Source organism: Bombina bombina, chromosome 3 (assembly GCF_027579735.1).
Source record: "Bombina bombina isolate aBomBom1 chromosome 3, aBomBom1.pri, whole genome shotgun sequence".
Taxonomy (NCBI): domain Eukaryota; kingdom Metazoa; phylum Chordata; class Amphibia; order Anura; family Bombinatoridae; genus Bombina; species Bombina bombina.
This window is the reverse complement of record NC_069501.1, coordinates 605,685,169-605,700,019: the sequence shown is the minus strand read 5'-3', so window position 1 is coordinate 605,700,019 and position 14,851 is coordinate 605,685,169. Positions and strand designations below refer to the sequence as shown.

Below are 14,851 nucleotides of genomic sequence, written 5' to 3'. Positions count from 1 at the left end.
CTTATCTGAATGCATTTGACAGTATTTACAGCTAGATGGCATTAGTTCATGTGCCATATAGGTAACATTGTGCTCAAGCTCGTGAATTTATTTAAGAGTCAGCACTAATTGCCTCAAATTCAAGTAAGTCAAAAGATCTGAGATAAGGTGGCAGTCTGCAGAAGCTTAGATACAAGGCAATCAGAGGTAAAAAGTATATTAATATTACATTGTTGGTTATGCAAAACTGGGTAATTGTAAATAAAGGGATTATCTTTTTAAACAATAACATTTTTGGTTTTTAATATCCCTTTAAAGGGACATGAAACCCAATTTTCTCTTGTAAGGTGTATCCAGTCCACGAGTTCATCCTTTACTTGTGGGATATTCTCCTTCCTAACAGGAAGTGGCAAAGAGAGCACACAGCAGAGCTGTCCATATAGCTCCCCCTCTAGCTCCACCCCCCAGTCATTCTCTTTGCCGGCTCTAAGCAATAGGGTCCCTCTTGGAAGGCTAAAGTGAATGTGGTGTTAGATTTGTAGTTTTTGTTCTACAAGCAAAAGTTTATTTTAAATGGTACCGGTGTGTACTATTTACTCTCTAGCAGAAAAGAGATGAAGATTTCTGCAGGGAGGAAGATGATTTTACCATTTTGTAACTAAAATCCACTGCTGTTCCCACAAAGGACTGAGGAGTACAAGAAAACTTCAGTTGGGGGGAACGGTTTGCAGGTTAGGCTGCAATAAGGTATGTTCAGTCATTTATTTCTAGACAAGACTGTGATGATGCTAGAAAAGGACTGATAAGATCCCCATGAGGGAAGGGTAAGCTTTATTCAGAGACTAAGTATGGAATTACAAGCTTACATAACAGGGCTAATTTATGCTGGTTGACACTATTTTATGGCAAACGGTTTTTACTAATATCGTTTTTTGAGACACTTTGAAGGTTCCTTTGGGTTTCTTTCAGGGGTTGTTACCCACATGGCTATTATTATAACACTTAGGAGTGTTTGTTTAGGCCTCACAGCACCGGAGTAAGGTGGGAGGGGCCTAATTTCGCGCCTCAGATGCGCAGTTAGATTGACTAGATCTTCAGGCTGTTTCACATGGAGGGTCCTGCTGCAGTTTGAGGGCCTATAAGAAGCTTTTTGCCCACAAGTCTGGTTCCTAAGGGCAGGTAGGGCCACAGCAGAGCTGTGGCAAGGTGCTGAAGTAGTTTTAACCGGTTGTTGGCTTGCTATTGATCCGGTTTGGGCATTAAGGGGTTAATCGTTTTTCTTGCTAGTTGTGCAATCTTACCAATGCTTTAGGTACATACTGTGAAAATTTCAAAAAGTTTGCTGCATTTTTCACTGTTTTGGAAAATTGTGTGCCTTTTTTATCTCTTAAAGGCACAGTAACGTTTTTTTTGCAAAGTGTGTTTTTACTTGATTAAAGTGATTTCTAAGCCGGTTTGTCTTACTACTAGTCTGTTAAACATGTCTGACACTAAGGAAAATCCTTGTTCAATGTGTTTAGAAGCCATGGTGGAACCCCCTCTCAGAATGTGTCCCACTTGTACTGATATGTCTATACACTTTAAAGAACATATTGTTGCACTTAAAAATGTGGCCCAAGATGATTCTCAAACAGAAGGTAATGAGGTTAGCCCGCTAACCTCTCCCCAAGTGTTACAAACAGTTACGCCCGCTCAAGCGACGCCTATCACCTCTAGTGCGTCTAACTCTTTTACTTTGCAAGACTTGGCCGCAGTTATGGATAAGACGCTCTCAGTGTTTTTATCTAAACTGCCAGTGTTACCTACAAAGCGTGATAGCTCTGTTTTAAGAACAGATTCTGAGCATTCTGACGCTTTGTTAGCCGTATCCGATATACACTCACAACGCTCTGAAATGGGGGCGAGGGATGTGCTGTCTGAGGGAGAAATTTCCGCTTCGGGAAAGGTTGCTCCTCAGACAGACTCAGATACGTTGGCTTTTAAATTTAAACTAGAACACCTCCGCTTATTGCTCAGGGAGGTATTAGTTACTCTGGATGACTGCGACCCTTTGGTGGTTCCAGAGAAATTGTGTAAAATGGACAAGTACCTAGAAGTTCCTCAGATAGAAGGGAGAGAAAAAAGGAGGCGCCACAATAGTGTGAGATCGTAGGTGTATGGGACCCCCACAAAACGATACAGGATCACTTACTAGATTATGAGCACTTGAGAAGTGCCACAGGTGCAGGCTGAACTATTAAAAGCTGTCCAGCGAGCTTATCCTCACAATCCAATGGCCCAAGGAAAAATTCGATTTCCCCCACATGTACTGGGGTCGGAAATGAGCCCAGTATTGGTAAGAATATCCACTCGGGGCAAAAATACAGCCAATACGGAGCTGAAAGCTGGTTAAAAGTCAGAACAGCTAATAAAAGCAAAGGTAAAAACAAGCGTGATGACAGGTTAAAATATAACATATAAGTTTATTAAAACCTAATACACTACGCGTTTCCCGGTCACAACAACAGTTTCATCAGGTGTATAAAACTAACAGTCATCACACTATTTAAAACCAATCTCGGCGTTCACAAGTTTTCAATACGCATGCCCATTAAAAGCTGTTAACCAATGAGATGTGAATCTGAGCCGGCAAACATTTTGATTTGACCAAACAATGGGCGTGTAGTACCAGCCCCTACTAACGAAGTGTTACCTGTCACTCAAATGGCGTCACTAAGAAGCACGGCTGCGATCATTAACTAAGATACGCCGTCATTGCTAAAATACATTAGTAACAGGCACTGCTCGTGATATACTGGGTGTTTACTACAGGAAAAAAATCCCCGTAAACTACCCCAAAGGGGGCGCTAATGATTCCTTACTGGAATGGGTTTGTTAATATGTGATCAATAGTACTATCACAATATGTCGATAATGATTTCTTGAAAGCATAAAAATGTCTCTATATATAGTGCAGTTAGAGTCCTTCGGGAAAAATCCTAGCTCTATATCTAATGGTAAATATAAAGTATATTGATGCCAAAAGATACAAGGTAACACCCCACAGTTATATGTATTACAATGTAAGATAAGTATCACTCGATGGATACACAATAATACGATATATAAAATAAAGGGGTTATGCCAGCTCAGGGATCATCTGATAAGTCACAACTACAAGCACTTATGTGATATACTAAAACTTATAAATGCATAAATATACACATAAACACAAAACTATCTAAAAATAAAATAATATAAAAATACCAAAAATCCACATAAAAACAATTTTCAAAAGAATAAAAATAAATAATATAATGGTAACTCAATATAATTCAATTAAAAGCTGCCATGTCAATGTTTTCATTTAGACCGTGGGGTTTCAAAGTTTTTAATTTCCATATCCAATAGGTCTCTCTTTGTCGCAAGTGTATAAACCTATTCCTACCCCATTTGGGAGCTATATGTTCTATAGGGAGAATATTAAATATATCGCTTTCTCCCGGATGACAAATGCCCTTATGGCGAGGAACACTATGATTTACCAATTCTTTCTTTACATTTCTCGTGTGCTCCCCCCATCTTTTTTTGATTGGTCTTGAGGTTCTCCCAACATACTGAACCCCACATTTGCATTGTAACAAATACACCACAAATGTTGAATCACACGTGAAATGTGAAGAAACACTAAATTTTTCATTGGTGACTGAGGACTTGAATTCAGTAATACTCCCCATCGTATAGCTACAAAGGCCACAATTATTTTTCCCACATTTAAAAAAACCTATCTTAGTGTTTAAAAAAGAATTAGTATTAGATTTAGTTACCATCCTATTTGTGCGCTTTTTCATTAAAATCTTACTTGGTGCCAACTTATTTTTAAGTGTCTGTGCTCTTCTAAAGGTGCATATAGGGGTATCATCCAAAATTTGTTTCAAAACTGGATCATTTTTTAAAATGAACCAGTATTTCTGTAGGATATTCTTGATTAAATGATGATTATTATTATACCTAGTAATGAATCGAGGATGATTATTATTTTTGGAATTATAAAGTAACCTTTCCTCTTCCGAGTTCAATGTTTTTTCATATTTGTCCTTTTTCTTAGAATTGAACAAATCAGATCTTACTTTATTTCTAGCTTTTTGATAGCCTAATTCTATAAGTTTTGGTGGATACTCTCTTGCAAGGAACCTCTCTTTTAATATTTGTGATTGTTCATCAAACACAGACATTTCAGTACAATTTCTGCGTATTCTGCAGAATTGATTGAATGGAATATTTTCTTTCCACGGTTTGTAGTGATTACTTTAAAATTCAAATAACTGTTCGTATCCACAGTTTTGAAAAATGTCTTAGTTAAGATGGACCCTTTTGGATCCCAATATAATATAAGATCCAAAAATTCAATTTGTTCCTTTGAAATATTAGAGGTAAATGTTAAGCCCATATTGTTGGTGTTACGCAGAAATTGTACTGAAATGTCTGTGTTTGATGAACAATCACAAATATTAAAAGAGAGGTTCCTTGCAAGAGAGTATCCACCAAAACTTATAGAATTAGGCTATCAAAAAGCTAGAAATAAAGTAAGATCTGATTTGTTCAATTCTAAGAAAAAGGACAAATATGAAAAAACATTGAACTCGGAAGAGGAAAGGTTACTTTATAATTCCAAAAATAATAATCATCCTCGATTCATTACTAGGTATAATAATAATCATCATTTAATCAAGAATATCCTACAGAAATACTGGTTCATTTTAAAAAATGATCCAGTTTTGAAACAAATTTTGGATGATACCCCTATATGCACCTTTAGAAGAGCACAGACACTTAAAAATAAGTTGGCACCAAGTAAGATTTTAATGAAAAAGCGCACAAATAGGATGGTAACTAAATCTAATACTAATTCTTTTTTAAACACTAAGATAGGTTTTTTTAAATGTGGGAAAAATAATTGTGGCCTTTGTAGCTATACGATGGGGAGTATTACTGAATTCAAGTCCTCAGTCACCAATGAAAAATTTAGTGTTTCTTCACATTTCACGTGTGATTCAACATTTGTGGTGTATTTGTTACAATGCAAATGTGGGGTTCAGTATGTTGGGAGAACCTCAAGACCAATCAAAAAAAGATGGGGGGAGCACACGAGAAATGTAAAGAAAGAATTGGTAAATCATAGTGTTCCTCGCCATAAGGGCATTTGTCATCCGGGAGAAAGCGATATATTTAATATTCTCCCTATAGAACATATAGCTCCCAAATGGGGTAGGAATAGGTTTATACACTTGCGACAAAGAGAGACCTATTGGATATGGAAATTAAAAACTTTGAAACCCCACGGTCTAAATGAAAACATTGACATGGCAGCTTTTAATTGAATTATATTGAGTTACCATTATATTATTTATTTTTATTCTTTTGAAAATTGTTTTTATGTGGATTTTTGGTATTTTTATATTTTATTTTTAGATAGTTTTGTGTTTATGTGTATATTTATGCATTTATAAGTTTTAGTATATCACATAAGTGCTTGTAGTTGTGACTTATCAGATGATCCCTGAGCTGGCATAACCCCTTTATTTTATATATCGTATTATTGTGTATCCATCGAGTGATACTTATCTTACATTGTAATACATATAACTGTGGGGTGTTACCTTGTATCTTTTGGCATCAATATACTTTATATTTACCATTAGATATAGAGCTAGGATTTTTCCCGAAGGACTCTAACTGCACTATATATAGAGACATTTTTATGCTTTCAAGAAATCATTATCGACATATTGTGATAGTACTATTGATCACATATTAACAAACCCATTCCAGTAAGGAATCATTAGCGCCCCCTTTGGGGTAGTTTACGGGGATTTTTTTCCTGTAGTAAACACCCAGTATATCACGAGCAGTGCCTGTTACTAATGTATTTTAGCAATGACGGCGTATCTTAGTTAATGATCGCAGCCGTGCTTCTTAGTGACGCCATTTGAGTGACAGGTAACACTTCGTTAGTAGGGGCTGGTACTACACGCCCATTGTTTGGTCAAATCAAAATGTTTGCCGGCTCAGATTCACATCTCATTGGTTAACAGCTTTTAATGGGCATGCGTATTGAAAACTTGTGAACGCCGAGATTGGTTTTAAATAGTGTGATGACTGTTAGTTTTATACACCTGATGAAACGGTTGTGGTGACCGGGAAACGCGTAGTGTATTAGGTTTTAATAAACTTATATGTTATATTTTAACCTATCTGTCATCACGCTTGTTTTTACCTTTGCTTTTATTAGCTGTTCTGACTTTTAACCAGCTTTCAGCTCCGTATTAGCTGTATTTTTGCCCCGAGTGGATATTCTTACCAATACTGGGCTCATTTCCGACCCCAGTACATGTGGGGGAAATCAAATTTTTCCTTGGGCCATTGGATCGTGAGGATAAGCTCGCTGGACAGCTTTTAATAGTTCAGCCTGCACCTGTGGCACTTCTCAAGTGCTCATAATCTAGTAAGTGATCCTGTATCGTTTTGTGGGGGTCCCATACACCTACGATCTCACACTATTGTGGCGCCTCCTTTTTTCTCTCCCTTCTATCTGCAGATCGTCGCTGGTGCCATCAGCCTTGGAAGGAGTGTTTGCTGCCGCATACCCGCTATTTAGTGGACATCCGGAGGAAAGAATCTCCATTACATGAACTCTGGATAAGGACTATACATATACTCTATAGTACCTGGGTACCTTATTGTATGTATCCGGTATTGCTATGCAATACCTCCACCAATATGTGTCTCTAATATCGCTTGTTACTATGGTGTGTTTGTAACATCTCTCGCATTGATAGTCACTTGGTCTTAGCAACATTGTGTTTGTTGTTGGAGGGTGATTGATTCTATTAGAAGGACACAATATATATCACTTTTTGGCACTGCAATTTGAGTTCACATATATCATATTGTTTTTTATATCTATTGTACACACACATATATATATATCCAGTACCAGTTTATCTATCACACAAAAAATATAATTGTGAATTTATATCACGCACATCTCAAATCCTTGTCCTTTGTTGAAGAGGGCACCAAGGATATTGAGATATATATTTCTACATGTGCATTTTTGTACACTTTATTTGTGTGCATCATATCTAGGCGCCTTCACTTTTTAATATATTAACCTAGAAGTTCCTGTTTACACTGATGTGTAAAGACCCTATGGATAAATAATTAGAGGGTTTACTTAAGAAAAAAAACAAGGTTTTCTTCTCCAACCTATAGCATGCATTGTTCCTGTAACTACTGCAGCTGCTTTCTGGTTCGAGGCGCTGGAAGATGCGCTCCAGACCGAGACCTCATATGAGGACATTATGGACAGAATTAAGGCTCTTAAGCTGGCTAATTCTTTTATCACAGATGCCGCTTTCCAACTAGCTAAGTTAGCGGCAAAGAATTCAGGTTTCGCCATTCTGGCGCGCAGGGCGCTATGGCTAAAGTCCTGGTCGGCCGATGTGTTGTCAAAATCCAAACTGCTGAACATCCCTTTCAAAGGAAAGACCCTTTTCGGGCCTGAATTGAAAGAGATTATCTCAGAAATCACTGGGGGAAAAGGCCATGCTCTCCCTCAGGACAAGTCCTTTAAGACAAAGAACAAACAAAATAATTTTCGTTCCTTTCGAAATTTCAGGAGCGGTCTCGCTTCATCCTCCCCTGCTGCAAAGCAAGAGGGTAACACTTCACAACCCAGGGCAGCCTGGAAACCTTACCAGGGCTGGAACAAGGGTAAACAGGCCAAGAAGCCTGCAGCTGCCTCCAAGACAGCATGAAGGGGTAGACCCCAATCCAGGACCGGATCTAGTGGGGGGCAGACTCTCTTCGCTCAGGCCTGGGCAAGAGACGTACACGATCCTTGGGCCTTAGAGATTGTATCCCAGGAATATCTTCTAGAATTAAAGGACTCCCCTCCAAGGGGAAGGTTCCACATTTCTCGTCTGTCTACAGACCTGACAAAGAATGAGGCGTTTTTACGCTGTGTAGAAGACCTACATACAATGGGGGTGATCCACCCAGTTCCAATTGTGGAACAAGGGCTGGATTTTTACTCAAACCTGTTTGTGGTTCCCAAAAAAGAAGGAACTTTCAGACCAATCCTGGATCTCAAAATTCTAAACAAATTCCTCAGATTCAAGATGGAGACCATTCGGACAATCTTACCAATGTTCCAGGAGGGTCAATATATGACTGCCGTGGATCTAAAGGATGCTTATCTGCACGTTCCTATCCACAAAGATAATCACCAGTTTCTCAGGTTCGCCTTTGTGGACAAGCATTATCCGTTTGTGGCTCTTCCTTTCGGGTTGGCCACTGCTCCCAGAATTTTCACAAAGGTGCTAGGGTCCCTCCTGGCGGTTCTAAGACTGCGGGGTATAGCAGTGGCGCCTTACCTAGACATCTTAATTCAGGCGTCGACTTTCCAAAGAGCCAAGTCTCACACGGAAATTGTATTGGCCTTTCTGAGGTCTCACGGGTGGAAGGTGAACATCAAAAAGAGTTCTCTCTCCCCCTCACAAGAGTTCCATTCCTAGGAACCCTAATAGACTCGGTAGAAATAAAAATATTTCTGACGGAGGTCAGAAAGTTAAAACTCTTTACTACTTGCCGAGCTCTTCATTCCATTCCTCGGCCGTCTGTAGCTCAGTGCATGGAGACAATCGGACCAATGGTAGCGGCAATGGACATAGTCCCTTTTGCACGGATACACCTCAGACCACTGCAACTATGCATGCTCAAACAGTGGAATGGGGATTATGCAGATTTGTCTCCTCAAATACAGTTGGACCAGGGGACCAGAGATTCTCTTCTCTGGTGGTTGTCTCAGGATCACCTGTCTCAGGGAATGTGTTTCCGCAGACCAGAGTGGATCATCGTAACGACCGACGCCAGTCTGTTGGGCTGGGGTGCAGTCTGGGACTCCCTGAAAGCTCTGGGCTTATGGTCTCGGGAAGAAGCTCTTCTCCCGATTAAACATTCTGGAACTGAGAGCGATATTAAACGCTCTTCAGGCATGGCCTCAGCTAGCTGCGGCCAAATTCATCAGATTTCAGTCGGACAACATCACGACTGTAGCTTACATCAACCATCAAGGGGGAACAAGGAGTCCCCTAGCAATGATGGAAGTAACCAAAATAATCAGGTAGGCGGAGGATCACTCTTGCCACCTCTCAGCAATTCACATCCCAGGAGTAGACAACTGGGAGGCGGATTTTCTAAGTCGTCAGACTTTTCATCCGAGGGAGTGGGAACTCCACCTGGAGGTATTTGCCCAGCTGACTCAGCTATGGGGCACTCCAGAATTGGATCTGATGGCGTCCCGTCAGAATGCCAAACTTCCTCTTTATGGGTCCAGGTCCCGGGATCCCCAGGCGGTGTTGATAGATGCTCTAGCAGCGCCTTGGTCCTTCAATCTGGCCTATGTGTTTCCACCGTTTCCTCTCCTTCCTCGTCTGGTTGCCAGAATCAAGCAGGAGAGGGCGTCGGTGATTCTAATAGCGCCTGCGTGGCCACGCAGGACCTGGTATGCAGACCTAGTGGACATGTCATCCGTTCCACCATGGACTCTGCCAATGAGGCAGGACCTTCTACTTCAAGGTCCTTTCAAACATCCAAATCTAATTTCTCTGCGTCTGACTGCTTGGAGATTGAACGCCTAATTCTATATAAGTGTGGTTTCTCTGAGTCGGTTATCGATACCCTGATTCAGGCTAGAAAGCCTGTCACCAGGAAAATCTACCATAAGATTTGGCGAAAATATCTTTCTTGGTGCAAATCCAAGGGTTACTCTTGGAGTAAGATTAGGATTCCCAGGATATTGTCTTTTTCTCCAAGATGGATAGGAGAAAGGATTGTCATCTAGTTCCTTAAAAGGACAGATATCTGCTTTGTCTATTCTTTTACACAGACGTTCAAGCGTTTACTCAGGCTTTAGTCAGAATCAAGCCTGTTTATAGACCTGTGGCTCCGCCATGGAGTCTGAATTTAGTTCTTTCGGTTCTGCAAGGGGTTCCGTTTGAACCTTTACATTCCATAGATATTAAGCTTTTATCTTGGAAAGTTTTGTTTTTGGTAGCTATCTCTTCTGCTCGAAGAGTTTCAGAGTTATCTGCTTTACAGTGTAACTCACCTTACTTGGTGTTCCATGCAGATAAGGTAGTTTTGCATACCAAACCCGGTTTTCTTCCTAAGGTTGTGTCTAATGAGAATATTAACCAGGAAATTGTTGTTCCTTCTCTGTGTCCTAATCCTTCTTTGAAGTAGGAACGTCTGTTACACAATCTTGATGTGGTTTGTGCTTTAAAGTTCTATTTACAAGCAACTAAGGATTTCAGACAAACAACTTAATTGTTTGTTATCTATTCTGGTAAGAGGAGAGGTCAGAAGGCGACTTCTACCTCTTTCCTTTTGGCTGAAAAGCATCATCCGTCTGGCCTATGAGACTGCTGGCCAGCAGCCTCCTGAAACAATTACTGCTCATTCTACCAGAGCAGTGGCTTCCGCATGGGCTTTTAAAAATGAGGCTTCTGTTGAACAGATTTGTAAGGCAGCGACTTGGTCTTCTACTTTTTCCAAATTGGATACTTTTGCTTCTTCGGAGGCTATTTTTGGGAGAAAGGTTTTACAAGCAGTGGTGCCTTCCGTTTAAGGTACCTGTCTTGTTCCCTCCCTTCATCCGTGTCCTAAAGCTTTGGTATTGGTATCCCACAAGTAAAGGATGAACCCGTGGACTGGATACACCTTACAAGAGAAAACAGAATTTATGCTTACCTGATAAATTACTTTCTCTTGTGGTGTATCCAGTCCACGGCCCGCCCCCTGGCTATTAGTCAGGTAGATTTTTAGTTTAAACTACAGTCACCACTGCACCCTATGGTTTCTCCTTTTTCTTCCTAACCTTCGGTCAAATGACTGGGGGTGGAGCTAGAGGGGGAGCTATATGGACAGCTCTGCTGTGTGCTTTCTTTGCCACTTCCTGTTAGGAAGGAGAATATCCCACAAGTAAAGGATGAACCCGTGGACTGGATACACCACAAGAGAAAGTAATTTATCAGGTAAGCATAAATTCTGTTTTTTTCTTTCATGATTTAGAAAGAGCATGCAATTTTAAACAACTTTCTAATTTACTTATAGTAAAAAGTCAAATGCTATCGTAAAGTAGAAGCGTTTAGGGACAACAACAGTACAGTCACAAAGTGGTAAGCCATGCAAACTCGCAGGGCATGGCTGCAGAGTTTTGAAGCGTGCAACATTGCCTGTCATCTGTTGCATCACTCACTGCAAAGTTCCAAACTGCCTCTAGAAACAACATCAGCACAAGAACTGTATGTCTGGAGGTTCACAAAATCAGTTTTCATGGCATAGCAACTGTACACAAGACTCACATCAACATGCACAATGCCAAACATTGCTTGGAGTAGTGCAAAGCACCATGCCACTGGAGCAGTGGAGATCTGTAATCTGGAATGAAGAATCAAGCTTCACTATCCGGCAGCTTGGAGGATGCCAGGAGAATGCTACCTAATGGAATATGTAGTGTCTACTGTAAAGTTTGGTGGAGGGATAATGGTCTGGAGCTGTTTTCAGTTTTTGGCTGGACCCCTTAGTTCTAGTGAAGGGTCATCTTAGTGCCACAGTATACAAAGACATTTCTAGACAATTGGGTGCTTCCAACTTTGTGGCATCGGTTTGTGTAAGGCCCTCTTCTGTTCTAGCTTGACTGTTCCCCAGTGGGCAAGGCGAGGTTTGAGTTTGGCGTGAAGGAACTCGAGTGGTCTGCACAGAGGCCTTAACCTCAACCATACTGAACACTTTGGCTTTGAACTGGAAAGCCAGTTGCAAGCCAGACTTTCCCGTCCGTCGTTTAATGACTTCACAAATGTCCTTTTGGCTGAATGGGCAAAGAGGGGACTCAATATTAATGCCTATGATTTTGGAATGGGATGTCCAACAGTCTATAGGTGTCATCGTCAGGTGTCTACATACTTTTGGCCATATAGTGTATCTGCTCCTAATTGGCCTCTGCAGGAGGTTCAGATAGGAAGCTGCCAAACAGTTCATTTTGCAAACAAAATAGTGGCTAGACATGTCTGCTCTAAGAACATGTTTGTATTGACTCCCACAGATGAGGTAAGTGGTGGGGGGAGTTTAGCTATTGAAAAACAATTGCAACAAACTAGGCTTCTTTAGAAGCTTTCATACTTGGCCTGAATGTATATTGCAATACTACACTTGCAATTTCAAAATGTTTTATATCCCTTTTTTAAATTCAAGTATGATTTTTCTATTGCAAGGGCCAATTGATAATCTTTTGTTATCCATGTTTTTGCTTATTAAACGCTACAAGATATTGTGTTGAATTGTTTTTACATCAGGGTTTGGCAAATAAAGGAACCATGGAGCTACAGCTTCTCATATTTACTTCTGGCTCCTACTTTTCTGTCTCTCTGCCTTGGTCTCTCTCTCTTTTCCCTGGCTCCATCTTGCTGTCTTGGTCTCTCTTGCTGGCTCTAACAGGCTTGTGTGTGTGTTTTAATGTGTGTATTCTAATATTTTTACTATAATCATTTACTTATAATCTGCAAAACATATAGTACACAGCACTGACATTAGGTATACATTTGCAAAGTACAATAATTGACAAACCATAAAGGGCAGAGGGTCTTGTTAGAGAGTCGCTGTTTGCTATAAACCTCATTTACATGAGATGACCGGACAGATGGATTTAGGAGTTTGCATGCAAAAGGAAGTACATGAGAGTTGAGGGGTAGATTAGTGAAAATCCTTTTGTAGATGTAGATAATGTGTGTGCAGTTTCTCTGGCTAAGTCCCAAGTTTCATATACATTAACCAACCATTCATTTATGGTATTTAGTCTTATGTAAAGTGAATACAAATTATTTTCTAATTTTGTGAAAAGAATAACTAACTGGTCATTTTAAATTAATTTTATATTTAATAGTGAACTTTTTTTTCTTTTAAAGCTAAACTAACTGTAAAACCCAAAGAAGATTTATGTTATGACCACCTTATTACTTAACAGATTGGAACAAGATGTAAAGAAATTAAAAGCAGATCTGCAAGGGAGCAGACAGATTGAACAAGATCTTCGAAGTCAAATTGGTGTATTAACTAGCACAGAGAGAAGCATTCGAAGTGAAATAGGGCAACTCAGACAGGAAAATGAGCTGTTACAAAATAAGTAAGTAGCATTTGTTTTTTTATGCAATGTGTATTTCCTTCAAAGGGAAGCTATTATCTGCTAGGCTAATCAAAATTTCTTTCATACAGGCGATGAGAGTCCACGATCCTTAATTTATAGGAATTACATTGCTTCAGCTACGAGAAGGCAAAGATTCCCAAACCCCAAGAGCTCTATAAAAACCCTCGCACATACCTCAGTCTTTACTTTGCCTCCATTGAAGGTGGTTGAAGAATGAAAATATGCAGTGTTCTTCAGAGAAAAGGGGCTTTCAGTCTGTTAAGGCCCGGAAGCCCGATCTCCCTCAGAACGGTGCTTATCAGAGGGATGTATTTGCAGTTTGGTTTGTGATACGATTTCGCTTCATGGTAAATCCTTCATAGGCCCTCTGTAAATTCGGTTGTAGGGACTCGTCTTCTGCCTCGCTTTACAGATCAATTTTCTACTCCTATTTCCATTACTTCTGCTGATATATTTCAGTACTGGTTTGGCTGTCTACTACTGGCTTATTAGTGGACGAGTGTCTATAAGCAAGTATGGTTTTTGTTCTATATACAGACACTCATATAGCTTTATTTATTAAGTTTATCTATACGTTATATATATATATATATATACATACATACATACATACATACATACATACATACATACATACATACATACATACATACATCCATCCAAGAGACAAAGCACTCACCGGGTCTTTATAGCAATAACAACTTTAAAGTTGTTATTGCTATAAAGACCCGGTGAGTGCTTTTTCTCTTGGATGCTTGTATTACAATTTTAAAGCACCCCGGGCAGGCTGAACTTCATGATTGTGTTACTGTGAGTGCCTTTAGCCCTTTGGAATATATATAATATATCTATATCTATCTCTCCCTGGGACAGATTCTCACTATTCCCCTTGCTTTTGCGTGCATTTTGTTCATTTTTTGCACAATTTAGTTTTCTCTGTGCACCCTTCTTTTTTTTTTCTGTGCAGTTGTTGGCTCATTAGCGTTTAAACCTGTTGATTTAGTGCACCTCATTGCGTTCTCTTTCGAACGTCGGGTTAGCACTTTTTCACACATTAGTTTACGCTTGTCTGGTTAGCGCGCATCGCAGTCCCTCATAAGTAGGCTTTTTTGCTGCGCTTTAGTCTTTGAATGAATGGTAGTTTTTTTATTTTTTTATTTTGGCGTGCGCTGTCCTGCTTCATTTGGCAGAGCATGCTTAGGTTATGATGGGGGTAAAAACATTTTTTATAGTGCTTATTGCATTGCTTTTGCTTTTTGTTATAATGGAGCAGCATAAATCTGTCCCTAAATGTACCTTATAAAACTGAGTTTCCTGTACACCTTTCTACCATTATTAAGTATGCTTATTGTAAAGGAACTGAAGTTCCTTCAGCTCATTTATGTGACTTATGTTTAGATGTATCACATTCTGATCAATCTAATGTTTCTCAGGGTCATAATGCACCTACTGTCTGTGCATTACAGGGAGATGCACTCTAGCTGCTCTTTTGCCTTCAAACAAGTGTAAAAGGTCATTTCAAGCTTTTCCTTTAACTAGTAATGTGTGTCCTTATACAAGGGATACTGTGGTATTTACAGATGGTGAGGTTTCCCCTGAGAGTAAGGATCCCTTATATGATGTAGA

The 14,851-nt window shown here is 39.8% G+C and overlaps 1 protein-coding gene across 1 annotated transcript in view; it reads left to right on the top strand.

Moving 5' to 3' along the window:
* Nucleotides 1–14,851, top strand: part of MACO1 (macoilin 1) — a 217,099-nt gene that overhangs the window by 90,826 nt on the left and 111,422 nt on the right. The window contains exon 7 of the mRNA XM_053705387.1: nt 13,046–13,204. Within this exon, the coding sequence (XP_053561362.1) occupies nt 13,046–13,204 (159 nt within the window). The remainder of the gene's footprint in view (nt 1–13,045; nt 13,205–14,851) is intronic.